Below are 24,737 nucleotides of genomic sequence, written 5' to 3' on the forward strand. Positions count from 1 at the left end.
TCTGCCTACTGGTTGTACTGACCTAGCTCCTTCATTCTGCCCTAAAACGTCTACTTAATCTTTAAAGGCTAGTATATGCATACATTACATACATTTTCTCTGATAAGATTTAAAGTAAACCTGAAGGCAATTCAGCAGCCCACTGATTTCAAGAGACCAATTATTTAAACCCCTATTGTATGTGCATAGACTGGACATATCAGGGATATCATTAGAATGTACAAAAGTTGCAATATGTATACAAACATTTGGGAATGTGCAGTTAGATTTCTGATGGTTTCTATATGGCATGAAAGAGAAGAGAAAGAGGGTTTAAAGGCTAGTATTTATTAGTCTGTATTTTTTCAAGATAAGCAAAATTAAAATATATACAAATACATTTGTATTTCTATCACCCATTCAAACATCATGGGATAAGGACAAACTAGACAAGACGTAATACCAGTAAACGTCTTAGTCATGTAAACCGAAAAAACGTTACCCAACACGTTTCGCCTATTGGCTTCTTCAGGGGTGTGTATGGGACGTATATGGTTTGTATTGTAGTTATAAGTAGGTGTGTGGCAGTAGAATCACTGGTTAATAATATTTACAAAGGATAGATGCATATATACAGATCTTGAAAGTTATTGGGAGGAATTGTAGGTAATAATTTTGGAGCATAATGGTGGGAGAGAAGTGGGAAGCGCAGCAAAGTAACTGGCTGCTGGTACTATGCAGCACTGCCCACTCCTCTCCCAACATTATGGACTATGCTACAAACATCTAAAAACATGATCTGGCTCCAAAATTAACACCTGGAATTCCTTCCAATAATTTTTAAGATCTAGCCTTTAAACCCCTTCCTCTACTTTTTTTTGTTACTTTGAAACACTTGACTATATATTTATAAGGGTGGCTACAATTGGATTCTTAAAGTGATTGAGAGAGCTGGAAGATGATATAATGTATTTCTTACCATTTTCTATTCGATTATCACAGTCGTCATTGTGCAAAGAAAGACAACTTTAACATTTTTCTCATATGAATGAATAATGATTCTTCCCCTTTCTCATGCTCCGTTCCCCATCACATAACTCTGCCAAAATATACATGAGGGACGTTGAAGAAACTCCTCTGTTAGTCTAGCAGGATTGTGGGAGACCAAGCCAGGGGATTCATTTATTGTCAACGTTCTGAGAAAGAAAAAAATGGAAGATGCTAAATACGATCCAAGCCAGAAAATATTTAGTGATTTATATTTACTTGGGGTAGACAGAGCCCAGAAGTCAAATATAGAAATTAAGAATAAACTATTGTTGTTTTCTTTTTTTAACACTTCAAAGGGGATTTCTACATTCAGAGAAGGAAACTCCTTTGTTGCAGGACGAAAAGGAAATCTCCACCTTTTATTGGCAGAAAAAAAACATATTCTCCCACGCATCCATATATTTTACTTTGCTGGAGCTAACCTAAAATCATCTGATTACCATTGTAATTCTATTTCAATTTACACAATGTAACCCCTAACAATGAACTTGTATTTGCTTTCTTTTGGTCTATAGCTAACTATAGCTTGAAAGAATGGTGTTATAATTTTTGATTAATGTAAAAAGAAATCCACAAAACTAAAAATTTCTGTGCACATTGCACTTCTGTTATCAGCTAGTGTTTTCAGCTTCCACATGTGAACTACAGAAAATTTTATGGGATGAGGAGAAGGGAAGTTATTGTGTAGCCCTAACAAGCTTCACGTCCTGAGGTTACAACTCTGCTCCTCCTTGGATGCAATACAGTGAGCCAGCATGGTCAGCCTAGGTCACAGAGTTTAGGATCAACTGGTGAAAACTAATGCAGCCACCACTTCTTAGCACTAGTAAGCTTCAATATATTGCAGTTTTTCCTTCCTAACATAAAAACAGAAAAATTGAGATATCCCAGCACTAAATCTTCAATGAGGTGTGTGATTGGCAGTTCCAGTCAGTTTAGGAGAATCCTAGCTGTATTCTGTATTATGTGTGTTCTATATACACACAGATTTTCAATAAAATAATGGCAAGGAGAACAACTGCACTACATGTTCATGTACTACGTGCACTAAAATCTAGGGTCCCCCTGGTACTGTAAAGTGAATTTTGATTAGTGTGAACACAAAATTAGAAATGTGTGAAGGGAGCTTTCCAAAATTGATTTTGCTTTCCAATTACCTTTTTGTTGCAGTTTTGTGAAAATTGGCCCAACATGTGCCCATCTGGATTGCAGAGGGGAAACCACATGGTTTTGTTTATCAACAAGTGATCCTTATGTCCGGGCAGACAGGGCTGACAACCCGGTCTAAGACTTCAGTCCCGCAAAGGCGTTATGTTGTCAGCTTTACCAGCAAATGCTTACTTTATTGTACCCGCTGCATAAACAGAATGAAAATTAGCTGAAAGGATTAAAATAAAACTATTTTGTGTTTTTCTGGAGTTCCCTTTTGTGTAAGAGAAAGGAGACGTCTGTACTAAGCTGTGCTCGCAGTCACCTTTACCTAGCAGAGCACAGCACAATGTGAACATGCAGACGTGGAGATATTTGTGCAACTCCTGCATGCATTGCAGTATAAAACAAAACTACCTTGTACATTTTTAAATCTGTTCATTTCAGCATTCTCTAATTATAATATTTTTAGCGCTGACTTTTCATATAGATTTTTGTTTGTTTTTCATTTGCAGCCGACAGCCACCTCCTCAGCTTCCATTTCCCTCTCTCCCTATGCAGCACCACAGCCCCATGTCCTCCCAAGCATCCTCTATCAGTAGCTCTTTCCACTCGTCCTCCCTGCCAATATTCCCAATGGGAATGACATCCCACCCAACACCATCTCCATCCCCGTTGCCAAGCCAGCCACTCCCGCCGGAAGCCTTCTCCATTGTGGAACGGGCACACCAGATGGTGGAGATCTTAACCAAGGAGAATGGCACCTTGAGACAGCAGCTGGAGAGTTGCTATGAAAAGGCAGACAAACTTCAAAAGGTAGGTTACCTGCATCTGTTAATAAAGGTGAACACCAGGCAGATATGATATACAAATGGATGAAGATTTGTATTTAATAATAAATCGTTCAATGTATTTTTTGTTAGATGCAAGCAGTGTACATACCTTTAATTCAACACGGTATTGGACACTTTCAGTCTATGTACAACAGCACTTGGACAAGGGGGGGGAAGCACCACAACACAACAATAAGCTGTGCTTTGGAGCTCATGTGCAAACAAATAACTGATTGATTACATTGGACAGCAAAAGATTACCTGTCAATCACAAGCCGGGGATGGGACAAGACCCAGTTGTATTACTCAACTGCATTAGGGAAAAATCCGGTCTTCTGCACAGTTGCAGAACAAGATGTTCTTGTGGAAGAGCTGTGTAAATTTTGGATGGAGTTTTGCAGGTCAACGGCAGAGTTTCTCAACTGGGGTTCTGTGGAGCCCTAGGGTTCCTCCAAACGTTTCTAGTGGTCCCTTGAGCAGTTTGTGCCTCTCAGGTCCATTTAACAGACACTTTTTTGCTATCCATAAGGGTAATATTCTTCCCACTGATCACCACAATATTATACTGTGAGTTGGTTATATGGTAAATATATTGAGGGTTCCCTGAGACCCGAAAGTTATTTCAAGGGCTCCCCAGTTGTAAAAACATCATAAATGCTGACTTACAGTATCAATTGCTCTTTTTAGGTATTAAGGGAAACATTTAGTGTTGGGGTATGCTTTCATTTTAGGGATACCTATAGCAGGGACGATTTGTTGTTGTTTTTGCTAGTGAATGCAATTTTGTGAAAATTAAGCACCAAGTTCAAGGGCTTCCAACTTTTAAAGTTAATTGTAAACCCCTTGACCATTACTTCCTTCCCCCTAATGCTGATACTGGACCCTCCTTGAACAATGGGTGCTCTATGTTGAGGGACAGGCCTTCATCCCACAAGATTTTCCATGGATAGTTGGTAAAAGTCTGCAGAAAGCCCCCTTATGGGGCCCTTGGTAGCTGCCCCCTTACTTGGAGAATGAGTATATTAATTTCTGTAAAAAAAAAGACAACACATACCAATTTAAAAATACTTTCTCCTGTGAAAATTCTTTGTGAATCACGCCGCTGCCCATGTCAAATCTATGTCAATCAATGCCGAATGCTCACATTGCCTCGCTGACTTTTCAAAAAAATATTTTATTTTCTCATTTGTGCTCTTCCCTATTGATTACATTCACTGAAATAATTTGCTTAGTGGACTAAGCTTTTATGCAGTTACTTTTCCTGCACAGCTAACATCTGGTCCCCATTGCCTGAAGGTACCGGCCACTGGAGCTCTAGTCTGTGCACGCCAACCACAACCTGTGTGCAAAGCCCCTGTAATCAGCGCAGTTACCCTGTGAAGTGTAAGCACGCCTTGTAATGTAGAGAACTACAGATGTGGCCTGGCTCCCTGTTTGGTTTGGCACGTCACCAGCACTGCTCTTGGAACTGGAATTGGCAGTGCCTTGTATGCAATGATAAGATAATTGTATCAGAAAGCCCAATCCAAAGGACTCCTGGAGGGGAGATTTCAGTCACTGCTCAGAATAACTGCACTTAGCTTGGCAGGAGCTTACTTATTGACCTTATAAGTTATGGGAAATGCAGCTCGCTGAGTGACTCTTTAGCCTTTTAAGGATTTGTCTTTGTTATTTCTCTACAGCTGCAGACTGGATAGACCGTAAGTGCTTTATAATGGAAGCCTTTTGATGAACTTTCCCATATTTCCTATCTTAAAGTATAACTTTTTTTTTAATTTAGAAAAAAAAAAAATCTCCTTTAAGCTGTAAATACAGTATAACCAATATTGCCTCACTTTCCAAGGCCATGAAAGCCGATCATAAACAGATTAGCTGATCGGAAACACCAGACACCCAAAATAATTTCTTGGCTGAAGGATCGCTGGCAGCAACGCGAGGCATACACTGTGCCATTTTCCTTCAATGTTACTTTTGATTGTTATAAAGATCAGTTTCAGTTGATCCTTGTGAATGACTACAAGTATTCAATGTAACTTCCAAATATGATCTGAATTATGATAGACTATACTATTATATCGAATAGAAATATTCATAACACATATTAAAAGTTGTTTAGATTTTAGGTCAATGGTTAATCAGTCAACCAATTTTTAAGAGTTTTGATTAAAAATAGATTTTGTTATGATTGATTAAAATTTTTTCTAATCAATCCAAAAGCTACCACCCCAGTGTGTGGGAAGGTTTAGAGTAGCCCTGAAGAACCCTAAAATAATTTTCAGCTCTTGGGTAATCCCTGTTAAAAGCAGTTTGTTGGGGGATCAGTGGATAAAAAGCATTCTAGATTGTGGGCCACTCTGGCTTTTGCAGCACAAGGTCCCAGGTTTGAATCTGGGCCAGGACATATCTGTATGGTGTTTGCAGGTTTTACCCATGTTTGCGTGGTTTTCCTCCCACAAAACAAAACATGCAGTTAGGTAATTGGTTTCACCCCAATTATAGAAATATATATATATAGAAATAGACTGAGGTAGGAACATTAGATTGTGAGCACCTTAGAGGGACAATTGGTGACATGACTATGGAATTTGTAAAGCACTGCGTAATATATTGGCACTGTATAAATGGTGTTGGACCAAAAAATATGCAGTGCATTTGAACTATGACGCATAAAAAATGTTTCGAAGAACCCCCAGAAACTTCTGGGGGAACCTTGGAGTTGATTGAGAAAGGATCCTTTAGCGGAAGGTGTAGTGTGTATATGCCATCCCCCACTGTTACTGCAGGCTTAGAATGAAGGGTACAATACACTAAATGCCCAAAATGATTCAGACATTTCTCCCAATTATTTATTCCTGGTGTTTCCAAAGAATAGTTTTACAGTGTTATTGCACTATTAACCATAAGACAACAGTTCCATGAAAGCCTATTTGCGCTCTAGCATGATTATTCCCTGACCACAAAGCCATCTCCATAAAGACATGGTTTGATGTGTTTGGTGTGGTGGAACCGCAGATTTATTCTTGGGATGGATTAGGATGATTAGCAAAGTCTTCTTGTTCAACGTCACCTGACCTCAAACATGGCACAAATTCTCACACACTTGCTTAAAATCTTCTGCAAAGTCTTCCCAGAAGAATGGAGTTGGTATTGGTACTGAAGGGGGCCAGCTTTTTATTAATCCCGTTTTGTTGTCACCACCGTATGCCCTTACTTTGGCAGCAGTGTAGACAAATAAACAAACTTCTGGCCACTATAGTGGCTGGAGGTTGGTTTTTTATATGGATTTACCTGGCCAATCAGGACTATTAGGTAAACGTGATTCCAGCGGCTAAATTCTATGACTGGCAGAAGTGCCAAATGCCTAATAGACATCTGATTTCTTCTTAAAGGATCCTGTCGCTGCATGCCTCGTGGTAACTGTAAAAAAACCCTAAAAAACATTTCATTCTCGTAATATTAATATTAATAATAAACAATAATCATAAAGCAGCAACTTATTATGCAGAGCTGTACAATAAGTAAGGGTTGAAAATGACGGACAAATACAGAAAATGACACAGGAGAAGAGAACCCTGCTTAAGGAGCTTACAATCTATGCCCATTGACTATCATAATTTTATTTTGTTAAGCTTGCCTTGCACAATCTCCATACAACATCCTTTAGATTTAATACTGCAGGGGCTGATAGCGTCAGGAAAAGACAAGAACAATTTTTTCAAAAAAAGCTGCTTTATGTCTGCTTGTAGCAGTGGCAAAATGGAAGTTGTACGTGTACGTGTATATGCTTTGTGTGCAGGATTTGGAAAGCAGAGAATTTTTTCCCTGTGTCTTCTGGCTGACTTTTCCTCTTTCAGAATAATGAGTACACTGGTCAGGATTACAGTGTGGGTGGAGTGAGCTGGCTGGTACCGGGGCCCATCAATGAACTCAGGGACTCAGAGAGGAAATTGCAGAGCCGCTGAGAAACATGAACATATTCGATCTGTGCCCGGCCTGCAGACAAAAGCTGCTCTCAGTGACTGTGCTATAGGAAGCCATGTGCACGGACTCACGTGCCAAGCTTCTTGAATCTCAGCATATGAAGGGCGCGGGGGGTTCTGTGGAGCACATTTTATGGGCCGCAGTGTTTACCTTGCAAAATTGAGAAAACCACAGGAAGTCTAAAGTGAGCAAAAGTACATTTCATTCCATCACCATAGTTACCACCAGTTAACCAGATCACTGCCTGAGGATGTTTTTGCTTTAGTAAAATACTTTGGGTTTTATTTGGCACAGACCAAGCATTTTGCTGGATTTATGTGTTTCTAAAATCTAAAGTGACTCATTTGCTAGGAAAAATAGCATATTTAAGTAAAATAAAATGATCAATACTAACCTGCTGCTTATATCGTACACTTCTGCATTAAAAGGGGCATAGGGCAAGATAGCAGCTTTGCCCTCCCATTCCCAAACCGTTTAGTTGACAATGATAAGGATTGCACTGGGCACAATAAAAGCCTCCATATTGGCATTGTCTTTGTTTTTGCACTGGGCACAAAAAGGCCTCCATATTGGCATTGTCTTTATGGTCATAAAAGCCACCAACTGCTTACAAATTATCCTCTGTAAAGAATGGAAGATGCACAGCCAAATGTGCTATTTCTGCAGAAGTTTTTCAGCTGTAGCTGGGACCCCTGGACATACACCGGGCCCTAGGCTTCAGATTACCTTGACAATATACCAGCACTGGTCCGAGTGCACATCTGGTCACCTTTGGCACACCGTGGTTCCTTCTGCTGGCTTCTACATCACTACTGCGTCCTATTATCAGCTATCCTGGCTATTGAGCTTGACACTTTCTTGTTAATAGTTTTCCAAGAACACAATAAAATCAAGTTTGCTTGTCCTTCTATAGGACATAAAGAATATTTTCAGAGAAAAACTACATATTCTATCATTTTTATGTCTGAAAAGCCCCAATACTTACCTAAAACTCCATACACATGACATGCTGGTTTGAAGCTTTTGTCTGTGGTCATCATGTTGTGTCTTACTTATTGTAAGTTCCCTTTACAGGGTTGTGTATCATCCAGCTGTTACTCCAGACAAGTTATCAACACAAGGCTAATTGGCCAGACTGGGAAAGGAAATTTAGGGCAGTTCCAGACCACCTTTCATCACAATTTTACAAGTTTCTCCAGAGACCATATAATAACTAATTGAAGTAAGTTTTTATGTGTAGTTGAGGCTTTGGAAGAAAAAAAAAAGATCAGGTAGATGTTGTAGTGGGCTTTCTTTTATCCAGGGCTGGGCTTTAAATTCCCTTTTGTATACACTCTCTTTATTAAAAATGATAAAATGGCGAATTTGCCAATACAAGGAATGTTTCCAAATAATTATTCCAATGAAATATCCTTTTTTAATCTTACATTATTTATGTTCTAGATAAAGTTTGCTGTGAATCATAGCCTCCGTTTATCATTGTTATTAAGAGAAAACAATTGAGAATGTGGTAAAAGGTTTTAACTGGCTAAATGCATTCTTAGGTCCCTAAGGTTCCCTGTTAAGTTACAGTGAAACTTGCAGGCTGTTCTCTTTCACAACCTGGATCAAGATACATTGTTATGATTTCCTGTTTTTTTGGACCTTATAAAGAAAAATTTCCATCACTTCCTGTCTAAGATGTCAGAAGAAATCTACAGAAATCTACATTGGAAACATTTGCATCAATAAAAGTGGATGGGGTTCTCCCTTTTCTGCATTAGACCTAAAGTCTTTTATTGCTATCTCTGACTACATTGGAGTCACCAAGATAGAACAGGAAGTCATTCTCACCAACATCCACACATACCAGACAGTAGCCCTAAATAACCCTTTTTAAAGCAATAAATCTGACAATGACCAAACTTTCTTTGGTGGAAAATCAATCACTGCTATTGAAAACACATGGACCTTGAAGATTTTCTATCAAATAATGTTTGATGAATGTCAGATTTACTGCTTTAGACGTGGACACCTAATAGTACATTCAAAAGTTTAAAATAGTTTTGTCTAGACTATGTCTAGTCCAGACTATGGACATGGACATTAAACTACTTATACATCTTTAACAAGTGGAAAAGATCTTTAGAACAAGCCCTTCACTCACCTTTATTGCTGCTCCTAATTCTTCAAAATCAGAACAAGGATCCAGCTTGATATTAAATCAAAACTGAAGTTCCAATTTAAACATTTGGGATCAGACAGGCTTTATTGCAGAAAGGGACAGGCACTATCCCTTCTGCATTAGGTATTTTCTCCTGCCAAATTGCTTGCTCAATCTGTAAAATATCTGAGCTGTGCATGTGCAGCTCTGCATTGGTTTGGTCAGGATTCCCGGCAATCCCAGCTTCCCATGCTGTTGTCGGCTCTAAATGAACTCATCGTCCCAGCCAGTCAAGGTGAACGAAGTTTGGAAGATGGAAAAGAAGAAGAAGGAAGATGGTGGAACCTGCGTTGGAAAAGGAACAGGTGAGTATTACATGGTTTAATTCCACTTTATTGTCAATGATTTTGTAATGGGGTGTTCAACCAGCCCATATAGGTGTGTTAGTCTGGAGTCCACAAAATTTTGGTCATGGATGCAGTATGTGTTGGCGTCAGAATTTATGTCTGCTCCATTGCCGTGCGCAAAAATCCTATTGGATCTAATTTAAGCCCAGAAGACCAAATTTTGTTTGCCTGTTCCAGATGCATTTTTATTGCTAAGCAAGATTTGGTCATCAAGGACTTTATGATAACTTTATGACACCTTTTTGTTGGGATTTTGTTGGCCTGCTGTAAGTGCAGATTATGTTTACAGAGTTCTTCTTACCTTGTTTGTAACTAATCAGTTCTATCAGTTACATCTTTTGGAGTAAAGCCTGTAGTCTATTAGTTTCTAATTTGTTTTGTATTTAGGCCACAATTTGTGTATTGTGTTTTGATGTTTTTCTCATTTGCCATGTTGTAGATGTCATGCCCTTGGCTTTCTGCAAGCATTAAAAAGACTGTTGGCACTTTATTTTCTTTCTGTGAATTTAGTCTGATTGATTTTCTGCCCCACTCACTTACTAATACTCGCTGTGACTGTCAGCGATGGGTAATTCTTGGCACTCGGCTGTATCTTTTACTGATCCCATCTGTGACTTCAACAAACTGATTGCAGCAGTTTACTTTTAGGTGAATCAAATGAAATCGTAAAACACAAAATGGCATCTCAAAGTCTCTGCTGATAGATGTATTATGGTCTGCACCTGTAACCCCATCTGTGCTGCATTGCTAAATGTTTAATGCAACAAGAGGGGTGTCGCAGTCTGATACTGAAAACCCCCCCCCCCCCCCCCAATGTATTTTGCTAGTAAAAAAAATCAACATCAAAGTGTAAAGTTTCTTCTGTGCTCCTATTTCCTTATTTAACTTCCTTGATGCAAACTCAAACTGCAACTAGAGGCTACTCAATTACCATATAAACAAGTCATAAATCCAGGTACAAAGTGATGCCCAAGCCTCATCTTTTTTAATTAGTTAATATTAACTGGACTTAATGTGTCATTTCAGTTTGCATATTTGGACATATTGACTCCCTATTCATATATGGAATCACCAGTCAACACGCTATACTCTGCAGGGGTACTAAACTGAACCCAATAATACCAAGTCTGAGTAAACTTTTCATTGTTGTTTGACCCGGCTGTCATCAAGTCTTCCATACGGTAGATATCTGCTACCCTTTTATTTATCGCACTTCCACTTAGCTTGAATACACGCCTTCTCTGCGTTCAATAAATGTTGCAGCAGAGAATTCTTATATGCCTTTTTTGACAGGTTAGAGACATGCAGCAGCGCTACAGCAGGTTCATCTGACTTTTATTTTTCTTCTCCTTCCCAGGACATGTTCCCCCTTCCAGGCACTGGAGCTCATAGGTTTCAGCAACATGGGCAATGCTGTCAATTCAGAAAGCAGTGGGGGGGGGGGGGGGGGGGCTAGGTGTCCCCAGGTACTGATTGTTTCTTTTTAATAACATGCATTTATTTGCAGTGGTTGTGTTTGTTTTTATGTAAAGCTCAGGGTCTAATGAAAATATTGCAGAGGGCTCCTAATGATTAGCTGGACTTTACAGGTAAACTTTTCACAGCAGTGGACCCCATCACAGGAATAGGGGGTTGTTCACATGAACAGTAAGCAAATACAGGGTGAATGCACTGCCTTCTAGTTACTGATCAAATGCGACCCCATGTCACTTATCACTGTGGAGCATAGAAAGATTGCTCTACAGGAAAGTCCTAGCTAATACCAACTCAATCAAGTGCATCCTCCTTTCCCTAAGGCTGGGTACACACGTGCAATAATTATCGTTGGAAAGGATCCTTCATGATCCTTTCCAACGACAAAATACTGCACGATGCATGAATGACCGTTGTACATCGAGCGCCGTTCTGCTCTATGGAGAGGGAAGGAGGAAGAATGAAGGAGCAGCACCTTGCTCCCATCTCTCCCCTTCACTTTTATTATGATCGTTCCAGGGTGGATCCATGAACGACGAGTGCTGTACACATGTGAGATTCTCCTGAGGCAATTATCAGCTGAGAATCATCTAATGTGTCCATGTAGCCTTAGACAACCTTCAGGTAACTATCACCCTCTGATCAGATAATTCCAACCATGCTATGTAACTTTTGGCACCATATGTATACATATATGTTTCTATTCAGATGTTTATACCTTTTACTTCCCCTGAAGAAGCACACCTGAGAAACGCGTTAGTATCATAGGAATTCCCCTCTCCAAGAATTCAGTACACTACCTAATACTTGGTCTTGTTATTCTGAAATATTGATGCTCTTGCAACCTCTAATACTAGTCAGTTGGTCATTTGTTAGCAACAGTTTGAAAAATCAATCAATTTTGTTATTATTTCCTTTGTACACTATGTTATATGTTTACACCGATTCCAAATAAATAAAAAAAACGCTCTCTTTTTTATGCATTATAACTTACACTAGGTCTATTAGTCCTCTTCATAGGACCTACATTTGTGGTAGATCCTGAAGACATTCAATGGTAAATCCTGTATTCTGAGATTCCATGTGCAAGGTCTAGCCATGGGTTGACTTGCTGCCCATCAACTGCCTGTCATGTGCTAGAACAGTTTGAGGTGGCTGCGTTTACATGCACTTGTAAAACAGTAAATGCAACTCTTCACAACTATCTATGTGAGCAAGAGATAAAGATTGGTTTAAATTTATCCCCGTACTTTATTGCAATGATGTAAAATGCAATACCTTGAGCACTTCATGATCAAGGGCCACATGCAGAGAACAAGGTTGTTTTTGGAACTTTCAGTGTTTGCAGGTCTCAATTTTTGGTTTCTTCCAGTTGGTTATATAGTGTTGTTGTTTTTTTCTTAATAGTTTGAAACAGAGATCCAGAAGATTTCAGAAGCCTATGAGAGTTTGGTGAAGTCCTCTACAAAGAGGGAGTCCCTGGACAAAGCCATGAAGAACAAACTGGAAGCTGAAATCCGCCGCCTGCATGACTTCAATCTGGATCTGAGAGGTACAACTGTTATCTCACATGTCACCTTATTAAAAAAAACGAGGGGTTTAATAATATGGGCTGGTATCGCTGTCCGTAGGCCATAGCTCCAACTTTCTCTGTACTCTTCTCATGCTTACATTACCTCTTTCCCAATTGTTTCCTTGATTTCCAAGAACCTGCCCATACAGTAAGTGTAGAATAGGAGTAATTGGGTAATGACATGCTTGGGGGGTGCCTTCATCTGTAGAAACTAAAATCCCAGCACTTTTCAATGCAAAAATTCTGAAACTGCTGATTCTGTCACAAAGAGTAATTAAATCTGATAGCAGAACAATGTTATGGAAAATAATAGTGTGTTCTATTATATTGTTACAGTGTGTGGGCACTATGATGCTTGTCATTAAGGAAACTGATTCATCTTTATTGGCTGCTCATAAAATGTGCATGTATCGTATCTGACAATGTAACACAACATAGAGGTGCATTGAGGTACCATTCAGAACAACTGGCCTGCAATACACCAATTTATGTAACTTGTTGCAGTAATATCTGTTTTACAGGAATGCAGAAAAGTTAATGGGCTCTAACTTTGGAGAGGAAAATCTGGACGTAAATGTAGCATAAAATGTATTTATGCAAAATATTAAACCTGCTTTCTATTTATGAAGTTTAGACCCATAATTTTCACCCCAGATTTGCTTTAAGAGAATTTTTAATGCTTTGCTGTAATCGCAGTTCATAGAAGCTTTTTTTGCCATGCACATATAAGTACACAGCAGTAAAAGTGCACATCAGCTCTGTTTTCAGTCTCATTTGTCTGTAGGGTCAGCGATTCCTCCCTACAGCCGCTGATCTCTCCATCTTGTTTCCTGTCTTTGTGCAGATCGTCTGGAAACTGCCAACAGGCAGCTGGCCAACAGAGAGTATAATGGACACGAGGAGACATCGGAAGAGGGCCACTACGCATTGAAAAGTGAGTGCTGTATTTTTAGATCCCCCCGATAAGAATTTGAATTGGGACTTTCTCCTAAATGCTGTAATATAAATCCGAGCTGAATGCACAGGAAGCAAAACAATACCCCGCAGATGGGGGGATTATTTTATCACTTTCATCTTGTTTCTGAAATGGAGAAGTGTAAATCAGACATAGACTGAGTTTCCAGCTAGCATTGATGGGACCTGTGGTTTTAAAATACAACCACTGGGTAGCTGGAAATGATAGTTATTAAAGAATCTTCTCTACTCTGCCATTACAGGAAACAATGTGCCATTTGCTGTGTCCAAATGTATTAGAGAGGTAATAAATCACGTCACAAAGCTGAACATGATTTTAACATTTACGGGAATATTTAGAGCTGGAAATGGTTTGAATTTTTGTACATCTGTTTTGTTACTATAATTTACTGGATTTTAAAATGATTGCCTGATTTTCTCTGCTGTATTTTAGCAATAATGATAGGTCACCTCTCCACTCCCACTCTGGGATTGGACAGTGATGGAGCAACAGACTCCTCTCTTACATTTTCCTCTTCCCCTGATCAGTAAGCACCTTGTGCATGCAGCACATGTTTTTGGCTCCAAATGCGGTCCCTCATTCCAGTATACTGTACAATTACTAGACACTGGAGGTGGGTTTTACTGAATACTGTGTTTTTTTGGAAAATATTTTGAAATACCTTACTTGAATATAACCTTACTGTGATATTTACACTTTTTGTGACATGTATGCAGATTTGTAGATTCTCCCCTTAAATCCTGTCTGTCAGCTGCTACATAAGGTGAGGGAGTTTGGTTAGGTTCTAGTGGAGTAGCATTAAATAGATAGATGGTAATGTCCCTCCAATGGGGGAGAAAGGCCAACCCTCGTTTCAAATCAGTGTATATACCATATGTAGAGAAGGAAAAAACAGAGAGGGCTTTTATAAGTAATTTAGTATTCATATAACAATAAAGTATACAAACAGTATTAAAACTGCATACATTTACATTGTAATCATAAAAAATAGACCATAGTTGATCTACACTCTAAGTTAGAGAAAGGGGTTCTAGACAATAGTCACCTACTGTGATTGTTTGTATGTATATAGGCATCCAAAATTAGCATATGGCAGTGGTTTCTTAAATAGCGACAAGCCCGTGATTTATTTGGTTGCCTGTATACTTATTACCTGACGCTTTTCACCTATCTTAGGCTTCTTCAGAGGTATTAACCTTCCTAGCGGTAACCCCGAGTGTGACTCAGGGTAGAAAAAAGTTGCTGGAAGCGGTAACCCCGAGTCACATTTGGGGTAGGTAAACCTATGAAGTAATAGTAAATACAGCCTTACCTGATCCGCCAGCGTCCCACACCGCCCATCGCCGCAATCCCTGACTTCTTTCTCCGGCCAGCTTCTGCACACGATGAGTCACTGGGGGAGTTCCCGGTGACGTTGGTGCATGTGTACGTTGCCAACGAGGCGGGGCGGGAAATTCAAAATCTATTTGTATTACATTCAATACAAAAAACCTGTATTGAATGCAATACATTGGATTTATATGTGTAAAATCTGTACATTGTTTTCAAGAACATTTATTTTACAGTATCTATAATAGTATGAGTATATTATGTTTTCTTTAAGTTCATTATTTTTACATGATTTTGTGTTTCAAACCTTATTATACTCATACTAATATATTATACTTTAAAATAAATTTTCATGAAAAACAATGTACCGCTTTTAGACATATAAAACCGGAAAGAAATGAACCGCTAGGGAGGTTAACATGCTTAGGGTACACACAGTCTAAATGTATTGGTGAAATATAGAAGAAAATATACATGAGTTTGTCAGCTGTTACAGCCATCATCCATGCTGAACAACTGCTGAAATGAAATAATAATTGTATTGTTTTTCATCACAAGTCTATCAAACAGATTCCATGTGTGGTACTACTAAGTAAGAAGCAGGGCCTGCCTATGTGATGATCAGATATGATTGCTGCCCTGTACATCTATAATTTAAAGATGTACAATAAAACAAGATTTGTAAAACACTGAAACATTTTCTTAACAAATAAACAATATTAGTAGAACAGATCACTGGAGAAAAAGAAATACTTTCCACCAGATGTAGACTCTATGGCTGTCACTCAACATTTATAACCAGGCTTAGGTAGAAGAAACATGATCTATGATTCTGGGGTAAGGTAAAACTTTAGACCAGTGTTTCTCAACCATGGTTTCTTTGAAGATAGCTAGGGTTTTATTGATCAATGAGCAATTTGTTCCTCTCAGGTCAGTTTAACTGACACTGATGATCTTTTTGGCTATATGTAAGGGTGACTCACTTTTTCTCACTGGCCAACAATGTAAGTGGGATTCTTCCTACTGACCACCCGGCTAATATACTGTGAGTTATGGATATAATAATCATATCAAGGGTTCCTTCAAGTTATTTCAAGGGTTCTTTCATTTAAAAAAGTTCAGGAAAGGCTGCTTTGGACTATGGTTCCAGCTCCAGGTGTGGGAGACCCAGTTGTTCACATCATTTTTTTAAATTCAATTTTTCAGTATCAGTACCATTTTGGAGCTGTTTTCTGGTTGGTCATATGCATTTCTTCAGGTCAGCCTACGTCTATGATTTTCTGGACTTTGCAGAATGCTGAAAAAGACTGGCATTGTTCCATAAAGGAGAACAATGAGGGCAGTGCTGGAGCTTGGACAGAATGAGCTGTGTTTAGGAAACTTTTTTTATTTTTTACCAGGTTGGGGGAAAAAGGAAATGGGCTTTGAAATGCTTTTGTAACCTACTTCTCAGGACTTCTAAACCTTATTAAACCTAAACATCTAGGTTGGCAGTAAGCAGTATGGGAGGGGGAGGTGTCTTTATAGAAGGTTGGCATAGAAAAAATCTGCTAGGTAGAATTTAAAATCAGCCTCTAAAAATACCATAAAAACTCTATACTTATAAAAATTCTAGTAATGACTTTGTGTTCCTGCAATACACAAACAGTCTCCTTATGGCATAATTTAATAAAACAAAATGACATTTTAACACAATTATGTTTTATCACATGGTCCATTCATAAGATCACAAACACTGCAAGAGGCTTCTATAATCCCAGCTTCCTACTCAAAAATTCCCAACACTATAACAAAATGCCCCATTGAGACAAAATGAATTTAATTTTAAGATTGTATTTATGTGCTGAGTATTTGATAAAATAAAAGTCATCACATGACTCTTAGATGATGATTTTAAGGTCATGTGACAATTCATCTGACTCCTTGCATGCAGCCCCTGTATGATGAGATTTCAGCAATGAGCAATCTGTGAGCTGTGCGTTTGAGGGGGAGAAGGAGAATCTGACTCATAATTTGGCACTGAAAACCATTTTGTAAACACTGGGCCTGAAAAAGTGACTAAGCCCACAGTCACCAGGTAACTGGCTGCAGGAAATGCCAATTCTAGTATTTGCAGATCCCTACAAAGCAATAAAATATAATAGAGCACAGTCTATGGGAAGCAGATGGGTTCTGAACTAAGAGTATGGAAATGTTTATTGCAACACTGTGATTATACTTTCTGCCTAGCAATTCTAAGCAAACACTTAAATACATCATTATTCGTCCCAAGTACATACCAGTGATCAGGTTACCCTAATAATGTTATGGGTGATTTGGTTCAGCCTCCTTGTTGATTTTCACCAGTCCCAGATAGAATGGCAGGACTAAGGACTGCACTTTTCTACCTCGGATCTATGAAATTCACCTTGTTCCTTAGCATGTTCTGGCCTGTGGCTGGACAATAAAAGAGCAAAGAAAAAACGATGAGGTTAACCCTCTGCTGTTCCCTCTAATTGTTTATGAGCCAGCCACCAGGGACAATGTAACTCATGTGCACACACTGGGGTTACATCATCAAATGGCTGAAGAAGATCACTGTCTTCAGGAAAGTCCGCCATTGCGCAGGTGGTTAAGATGGCGACTTCCGAGGATGCAGAGATGATGGGTTTTGGACCTGTCATCTATGCAGGATGACTGTGCGCCATATTCGGTAAAAATGTTGTGCATACTTGCTGATTATGGAAGAAGCTCACTGGCCACCAAAGAGTTTAGTTCTGCTTTCAGGGAAGTGTTATGCTGGCCATGAATGTAATAACGCAACCACTAGATAAAATTGTAATTATTATTATTATAACTAATATTAACCTTTTTCTAACCCAGTTACACTACATAGATCAAAATTACACCCAAAGTGATTGCTTTCAAAAGGGATGATTGGTCCTAGCAGAAGAACACTGAATAAATCCAAATTAAAAGCCAAGTTCAGTGTTCATTGGAACCAATTAGGTTTCTTCAGATGACACCATCAGGCCTTGGTGAAAAAGTAAAAGTTATAAATTCCAGAAGATAACCAATTAAATCTCCAATAAAAGCCTTAAGCTCCTTTCTGACTTGCAGTTAAAAATCACAGCTGTCAGAAGCTCCCAGCTGCCTCTCCAACTACTTTGCATTTGAGGTTGATATGGGGTTCTTGTCATCTCATCTTGTCATCTGAATCTCAAGGATACATGAAATGCACTTCAATCTACTGCAACCTCATGCAAATGCATGCAGAAAATGGTTCCTAGCTGCTCCTATTCAGTTAAATAGGAGTGGTTGGGAGTGTGGTTGAGTCTGTGGTAGAACACGTCAGTCAGCCGCAAATCTGAAATGGACTTTGGAGTTCATTGGTCCCACAAAAACCATCGGGGTTGTTGAAGATTGCAGGAATTGGATCAGACCCAGTCTGGCCATAAAATACCAGCAAAGGACACTGCTGAATATCGGAGCAAACATTTGATAGCCTGAAATGGCAGCAAAAACCAACACACACAGAATGCCAGTGAATGGCAGATAAATGAATGTAATTTACATTTTTTAGGTGTCTTTAGCTCAGTGTTTCTCTACCAGGGTTTCTCCAGAGTTTGTTCGGGGTACCTGGAGCAATGAACAATTTATGCTTCTCATGTCAGATTAACTGACACCAATGAACTTTTTGGCCACCTGTAAGGGTGACATTCTTTTCACTGGCCAGCAATGTAGGAAACATTCTTCCTATTGAAGACCAAGCTAATGTACTGTGAACTGTGAATATAGTAATTATTCCAGGGGTTCCTTAAGACCTAAAAGTTATTTTAAGGGTTCCCCATATTAAAAAGGTTGAGAAATACTGCTTTAGACATTAGATGAGAGTCTTGATTTTTGTACCGTTGGCCCAATCATGTTTTCAGTTCATAAATCCCATTCAGTTTTATTAGATTGAATGTATGGTACAATTTTCATAGAGTTTATTGTGAGCTCAGATGTGAAAATTGGACTTAGTAAATGTCTATATCATGTTGGAACTGTCCGCATTCCACAGACCAGTTCCTGGAATCCTTGAGCCTGTAATCTTGTATACGGCAGACATTCCCCCAATTAGAAGCAGATGAGTCGGCACCATTGTCACTCTTGCGTCTGTGGCAGAGTTGTCCCACCAAAACATGTTCACTCCCCCCACCCACCTCTTTTTATTAATGTTGTCAAGTTTTTCCAGCCTGTAACAAGGCAGAGTGAAATCTGAAGAGTTTTTCATTAGTGCCTTGATTAAATGCTCTTCTGATTACAATGCAGCCGCCTCCAGCACAGTTAATTACTTTGCAGTGTAGACTGGACAGAATGGACAGAGAAACAATCTGAAATGTCAGTATGTAATTAGACTTGACAAAACAGAGTTCAGGCAATAGAAGGCTCGCTCTCTAATGTGCAGCCAAATACTTTCCTTCTGTTTGCCTCATTTCAGTATGGGGATCAAAGGCCAGCCCTTTCCAAAGCTGGGATGTTGCTATGGACTTGTCATTGACTTCCATGGGGTGGGGGGTAGATTGAGAAGTCCTTTTTTGAAACTTGCCATGCACATTTACAATCTGACTATACAACCTTCATTGGGACTACCAATACCTATGGTCTACCAATACCTATGTATTGCAAGGGCTGGCCTGATTGATGGAATATGATTGGATAGTTCCCATTGGGTCTGATTTATTGAATCTTTCCAAGACTGGAGAAGATAAACCATGATGGGTGATCCAGCAAACTTAGAAAGGATCTGGTCCAGGGCTGAAAACATTTGCCAACTAAGAGCTTTTTAAGAAATCTGTTCCAGGTTTGCTGGATCACCCATGTTAGACTATCTTCTCCAGTTTTGGAGAGCTGTAATAAATCATTATGTAGGTTTGGTAAACTCAAAGATTGTTTAGTCAGATTGTACGATGTACAGCAAGCATTTGACCTATACAATGATCTTCATCTCATTTGCCATTTTGTTGCTGTGTCCTGCTGGGAGATTGATCCTCCCTATTTATCTCAATAAATATTGTCACCAATAAGTGGTGAAAAATGTAAGCGTTTTCCCCAAAACAAAAGAAATCTTTCAATGGGGACACCTATACAGGTTACAGCTGTTTAGCTCTGCAACATCAGCATCATGATTAATTCTGTATTAAATATTGTAAATGCTTCCAATAACCCCAACATTAGGGTTAGGGTAAGGGATTTTAAATTGTTGTTTTGTTAGACTATGAAGGATGTTTGTAACCCACATCTGACATATCTCTCCATATACTATATAATCTTCCTAGATCGTAGGCTCCTCGGGGGGGGGAGGGTCCTCTTCTCCTCCTGTTTCACTGTCTGTAACTGTCTGTCATTTGCTACCCCTATTTAATCTGTAGCGCTGCGTAAAATGTTATATTAATCCTGTTTTTTAATTATAATATAAAAATAATAATAATAGTATATCTGTGCCCTCTAAGTGTGTCTGGCAGCTTTAGACTGTAATACTGAACTTTTCCATTTCGCTAATGTCAGCTCTAACCTTCATTTCACATAGATACACACAGTGTGATTGAATGGTAAGGCTTAGCATTTTTTAGCATAATTTGGTGTTTCATGCTGAGAAAAGCCTTACCACCTGCAGACAAATTGATGGATCCCGTTAAAGGTCACCTACAAGAAAGAAAGATGAAATGTGACCTTTCTCGTGCAAAAAGCAGTGACAGCTCTAAGCATGTAAAAGTAAATCTTTGCTGGGAGAAATGTGAAGGATGCCACTTTTGAACTCTGCTTTTGAAAATTAGAGCTGTCTGGCTGTCTTGCTGACTTTTGTACTTCCTGAGTCTTTGACCCAAAACAAGCATGCTAATCATAATTTCAACTGTGCTGTGACTTCACTGACCATCAGAAACTATTGGTTGGACAGTATCAGTATGTCTGCCAGGCAACTGGCATGATGGCGGTAAACAGGGGCAGCCTTCTTGTATCTCTGGGCTATGGGACCAAGCTGTGCAGTTCAATTCACCTTGCTGTTCTCCTTGTAGGAGAGGAAGCTGAACCTGAGGATCTACATTGCAAGGATCTCCCTGCTTCTTCTTCATTCATTCTGTCGATCTGTGTTTTCCACTGCATCTTGATTATTCCATGCAAATTCCCATCTATTCAAGCTCCATGCAGAGGCACAGTGCAAAACAAGGCATGACAAGACAGCAATGCTAAAAAGATCAGGAAGACCACATTCAATACTGGTGAATAGTTGATTGCCTGATTGATTGTCAGTACCAGGCTCTTTAATATAAACTTGCTGCTTTGTTTATTCCTTATTTTTATTTTCATACTCATGAATCCTTAATTTATTGCCTGTGCCCCCCCTGGACAATTCATCCATGTTCAGCAGGACTATAGCTTGGATCTAAAGGAACGCTAATCTCTCTCTTCTTTGTATATACATGAATCCACTTATTTATCATGAGGTCTTAAGCTAGGTACACACTTCCAATAATTATTGTTAGAAAACGAACGATTACGACCGATCAACGATTATGCAGGATTATACTTGAATAATCGTATTGTGCACAATTCTGTACATGGTGTAACAATACGATTGTTCAAATATAATCCACCAATACTGTACACACGCTAGATACAATCGTTTGAACGATGCAGGGAGTGACATGTAAAGGAGAAAGTGTATTGCAGAAACATGCACGGTCACTGAACGACTGTACACACGATAGATAGTGAACGATTGTCGGCCAATCAGATCCGCCGTGCCGGTCGTTCATTTTTTTAGATCAGTTTAAGGTCAGTTTTTTTTTTTAGAGCGCTGATCGGTCGTTCGTTTCCAACCATAATTATTGGACGTGTGTACGCAGCTTTAGATTCTTGTAAAATTGATTCTAAAGTGGGACATAGGAAGGTTTATTTCCTGTTAGATTCAAATTTCCAAGGCAGTGATGTGGGGGAACTTCTCAGTACTGACACTTTAATATATCAGGGTTTATGCATACAAGAGGTAGGAAGTAGCTCTTGTCCATTTGCCTATAATTAACTGCATCAAGAGACTTCTGCAGCCCTTTGTAATTTGCCTGCAGAAAGACTATTTCACCCTCTCAAAAGCTCTGGGTTCATATATTTTTAATTGCAGTGTTATCAGTGATGAGATTGTCATTCAGCATAAGGCTAAAAAGACTGGGTTGGAAGTTTATTTGGTACTTTACCTTATGGGCCTGTGCTGCTATAGATTGTTTTTTTGGGTATAATAGATGAGGTGAACTAAGTAACCCCCATAATAAACCACACAGCCTTTTCAAGGTGTTTGATTCAATCCTGTTTTTTTATTCATGCAGGATGATAATGTTCTTTAACCTCCCTAGCGGTAACCCCGAGTGTGACTCGGGGTAGAAAAAAGTTGCTACAAGTGGTAACCCCGAGTCACACTTGGGGTTGGAACACCTAGGGGGTCCCGCGCCGTCCAGCGCCGCGATCTCCGTCTTCTTTCTGCTTCTGCATCCGATGAGTCCCCGGGGGAGTTCCCGGTGACGTTGGTGCGTGTGTACGTCCCGGCCGGGCTGGGCGGGAAATTCATAATCCATTTGTATTGCATTCAATACAAAATAACTAATAAATGCAATACATTGGATTTTTATGTTTAAAGCAGTACATTGTTTTTAAGAACATTTATTTTACAGTATATATAATAGTATGAGTNTATTATGTATTTTTTTTTATTATATTTTTTTTTGTTTTTAAATGTATACATTTTTTAATTTTTCCAATTTATTGTTTTTAAATGATTTTGTGTTTCAAACGTTGTTATACTCATACTATTATATTATACTGTAAAATAAATTTTCATGAAAAACAATGTACCGCTTTTAGACATATAAAACCGGAAAGAAATGAACCGCTGGGGAGGTTAATATATAATATATGTAATATATGTACCGGTATATGTCGTGTGACATCCCTATTTTTCTATCAGTCTGCTCTGACTGATAACAATACAAAGACTCAGTGACATTTGCTGAGTTCTCAGCAGTTGTTCAGTAAGAGCCCTGGTTGTAAAATGTCACATCAAATAGAACGTATTAAGGAAATTTCCAACAACTTCTTAGAATGTAGGTTTGCTGAAACCACACTGTGTGCCTCCTTAAATAACATTTCAGAAAGCAGCATGGGTCCCCGCAGAAGTCTGGCCCGGTGCTGCTTATTGCCGATGCTCACCAGGCGACGGCCAAGGAAAGACACAAGGCCTGTAGTCACCTCCACATCTGCTGCGCTTTCACTCTGTTTTTTCTCTCCCCTCAGGCTGGTGCCAGAGGTGAGTTGGACCGAGGCCCAAATTCCAAGCAGGATTCTGAGAGAAACTCTTCTGTGTTTCTTCCTCTTTTTAGACAAAGAACACTTGAAGGAGATGGAGAGCCTGGAGCGCGAGCTGGCAGCACTGCGCATTACCAATGAGGATCAGAGGAGGAACATTGAAATCCTAGAGCAGGCTCTGAGTAATGCCCAGTCCAAAGTCATCAAACTGGAAGAAGAGGTAAGCCTGGGACAAGTTCTATTTTTACCGAGTTTTACCGTCTCTTTGCTGCAGAAAACTGGAAAAGGATTACAAATCATAAAGATAAATATCTGATATTAAGTTATACACCTATTTGTAAACCATCATCAGTGTTGTTATAGTGAGGGGCCCCTCAGCCCCACAAAAACGTACAGTATTATACATTGCATTGCATACAGTATAATACATTGCATGCATTATTGCAAAAGCAGACAGATATAATATCTTTTATTGCAGCGCATGTGTGTTGCCTATTGGCATCTACTGCATTTTTGCATATGAATGGCAATGCAACACTTAGTAACTTAGGACACTGTGTTGTGCTTTGGCAGGTTTTGCTATGTGTTACTGTACATTATAGATCCTATGAGCCTTAATTGAAACCCATTACCTTTACAGCATTTTTCTCATTCATTGCATTTTTTCTACACGTGAGGTACAGCAGTATCTTCAGATTTACAGATCACTTAATAGTGGATAGTAACAATTGTCTAATCAAAAGTATAGCACAGCAGAACCCTTCTAAAATACAATGTATTTGCAAGTCTCATTTTAATCACAAATCCTTAAAAAGAAAATGTTTAATATATTAGAACCGTGCAAATTGTGCCTAATTTGACCCCTAAGGCATCAAAAAATGCTGATTTACAGAATAGATACAGCTGCTTATAAAGGAGGCATTTATTCTTAACTTGTATGCTTGTTGGTATCATCAGTGCTGTGAATGGGAATCATGGCTTCTATGGAGTAGATGGAAGGAAGTATATGCTGATGATGGTCATTAGGCCTAAAACAGCTGCATGTAGTTTAGAATGAATTCCTCCATATGTATCTGGCCGTATATATACAATGGAAACTGCAGTTTTTTTGCACATTTGGCCCAGGAGCAAAAACAAAAGATTTATGTAGTTCTGTTATATCCTACCAGGAGAAAAAATCACTTTGTTTAAGTGCATTGCTTGTTGGTTTAGCGGGATTCTTCTGGCTCCTTTAGGTCCCTCTTATCATAACTTGCATGGACGTACTTTTTACCAAAAGAGTGTCCTTAGACAAGTCAATATCAAGTAAATTGAATCTGTGAACTGCAAATGAAATCCAGGAAACTTTCTCATTTGGAAACCGTTAAAGCAGCAACTGCAAATCTGCAATAACCAGTCAGGAGCATTGAGCACTCTCAATGCAAAACTTTAATAAATACTGTACATCATTGCAATGGTAAAAAGAGTAAAAACTGTGCTGCAATTTATACAGCACTTTACAGCAAGGACAAATCCAAATCTAGTAGCT

At 39.1% G+C, this 24,737-nt stretch overlaps 1 protein-coding gene across 3 annotated transcripts in view; it reads left to right on the plus strand.

Annotated features, from left to right (window-relative positions):
- Window positions 1-24,737, plus strand: part of AMOTL1 (angiomotin like 1) — an 87,005-nt gene that overhangs the window by 48,202 nt on the left and 14,066 nt on the right. For all 3 annotated transcript variants that reach the window (XM_072402719.1, XM_072402713.1, XM_072402727.1), the window contains 4 exons: window positions 2,694-2,994; window positions 12,423-12,567; window positions 13,433-13,522; window positions 23,284-23,429. In XM_072402719.1, the coding sequence (XP_072258820.1) occupies window positions 2,694-2,994; window positions 12,423-12,567; window positions 13,433-13,522; window positions 23,284-23,429 (682 nt within the window). The remainder of the gene's footprint in view (window positions 1-2,693; window positions 2,995-12,422; window positions 12,568-13,432; window positions 13,523-23,283; window positions 23,430-24,737) is intronic.

This window comes from Pyxicephalus adspersus, chromosome 1 (genome assembly GCF_032062135.1).
Source record: "Pyxicephalus adspersus chromosome 1, UCB_Pads_2.0, whole genome shotgun sequence".
In the NCBI taxonomy this organism is placed as follows: Eukaryota; Metazoa; Chordata; class Amphibia; order Anura; family Pyxicephalidae; genus Pyxicephalus; species Pyxicephalus adspersus.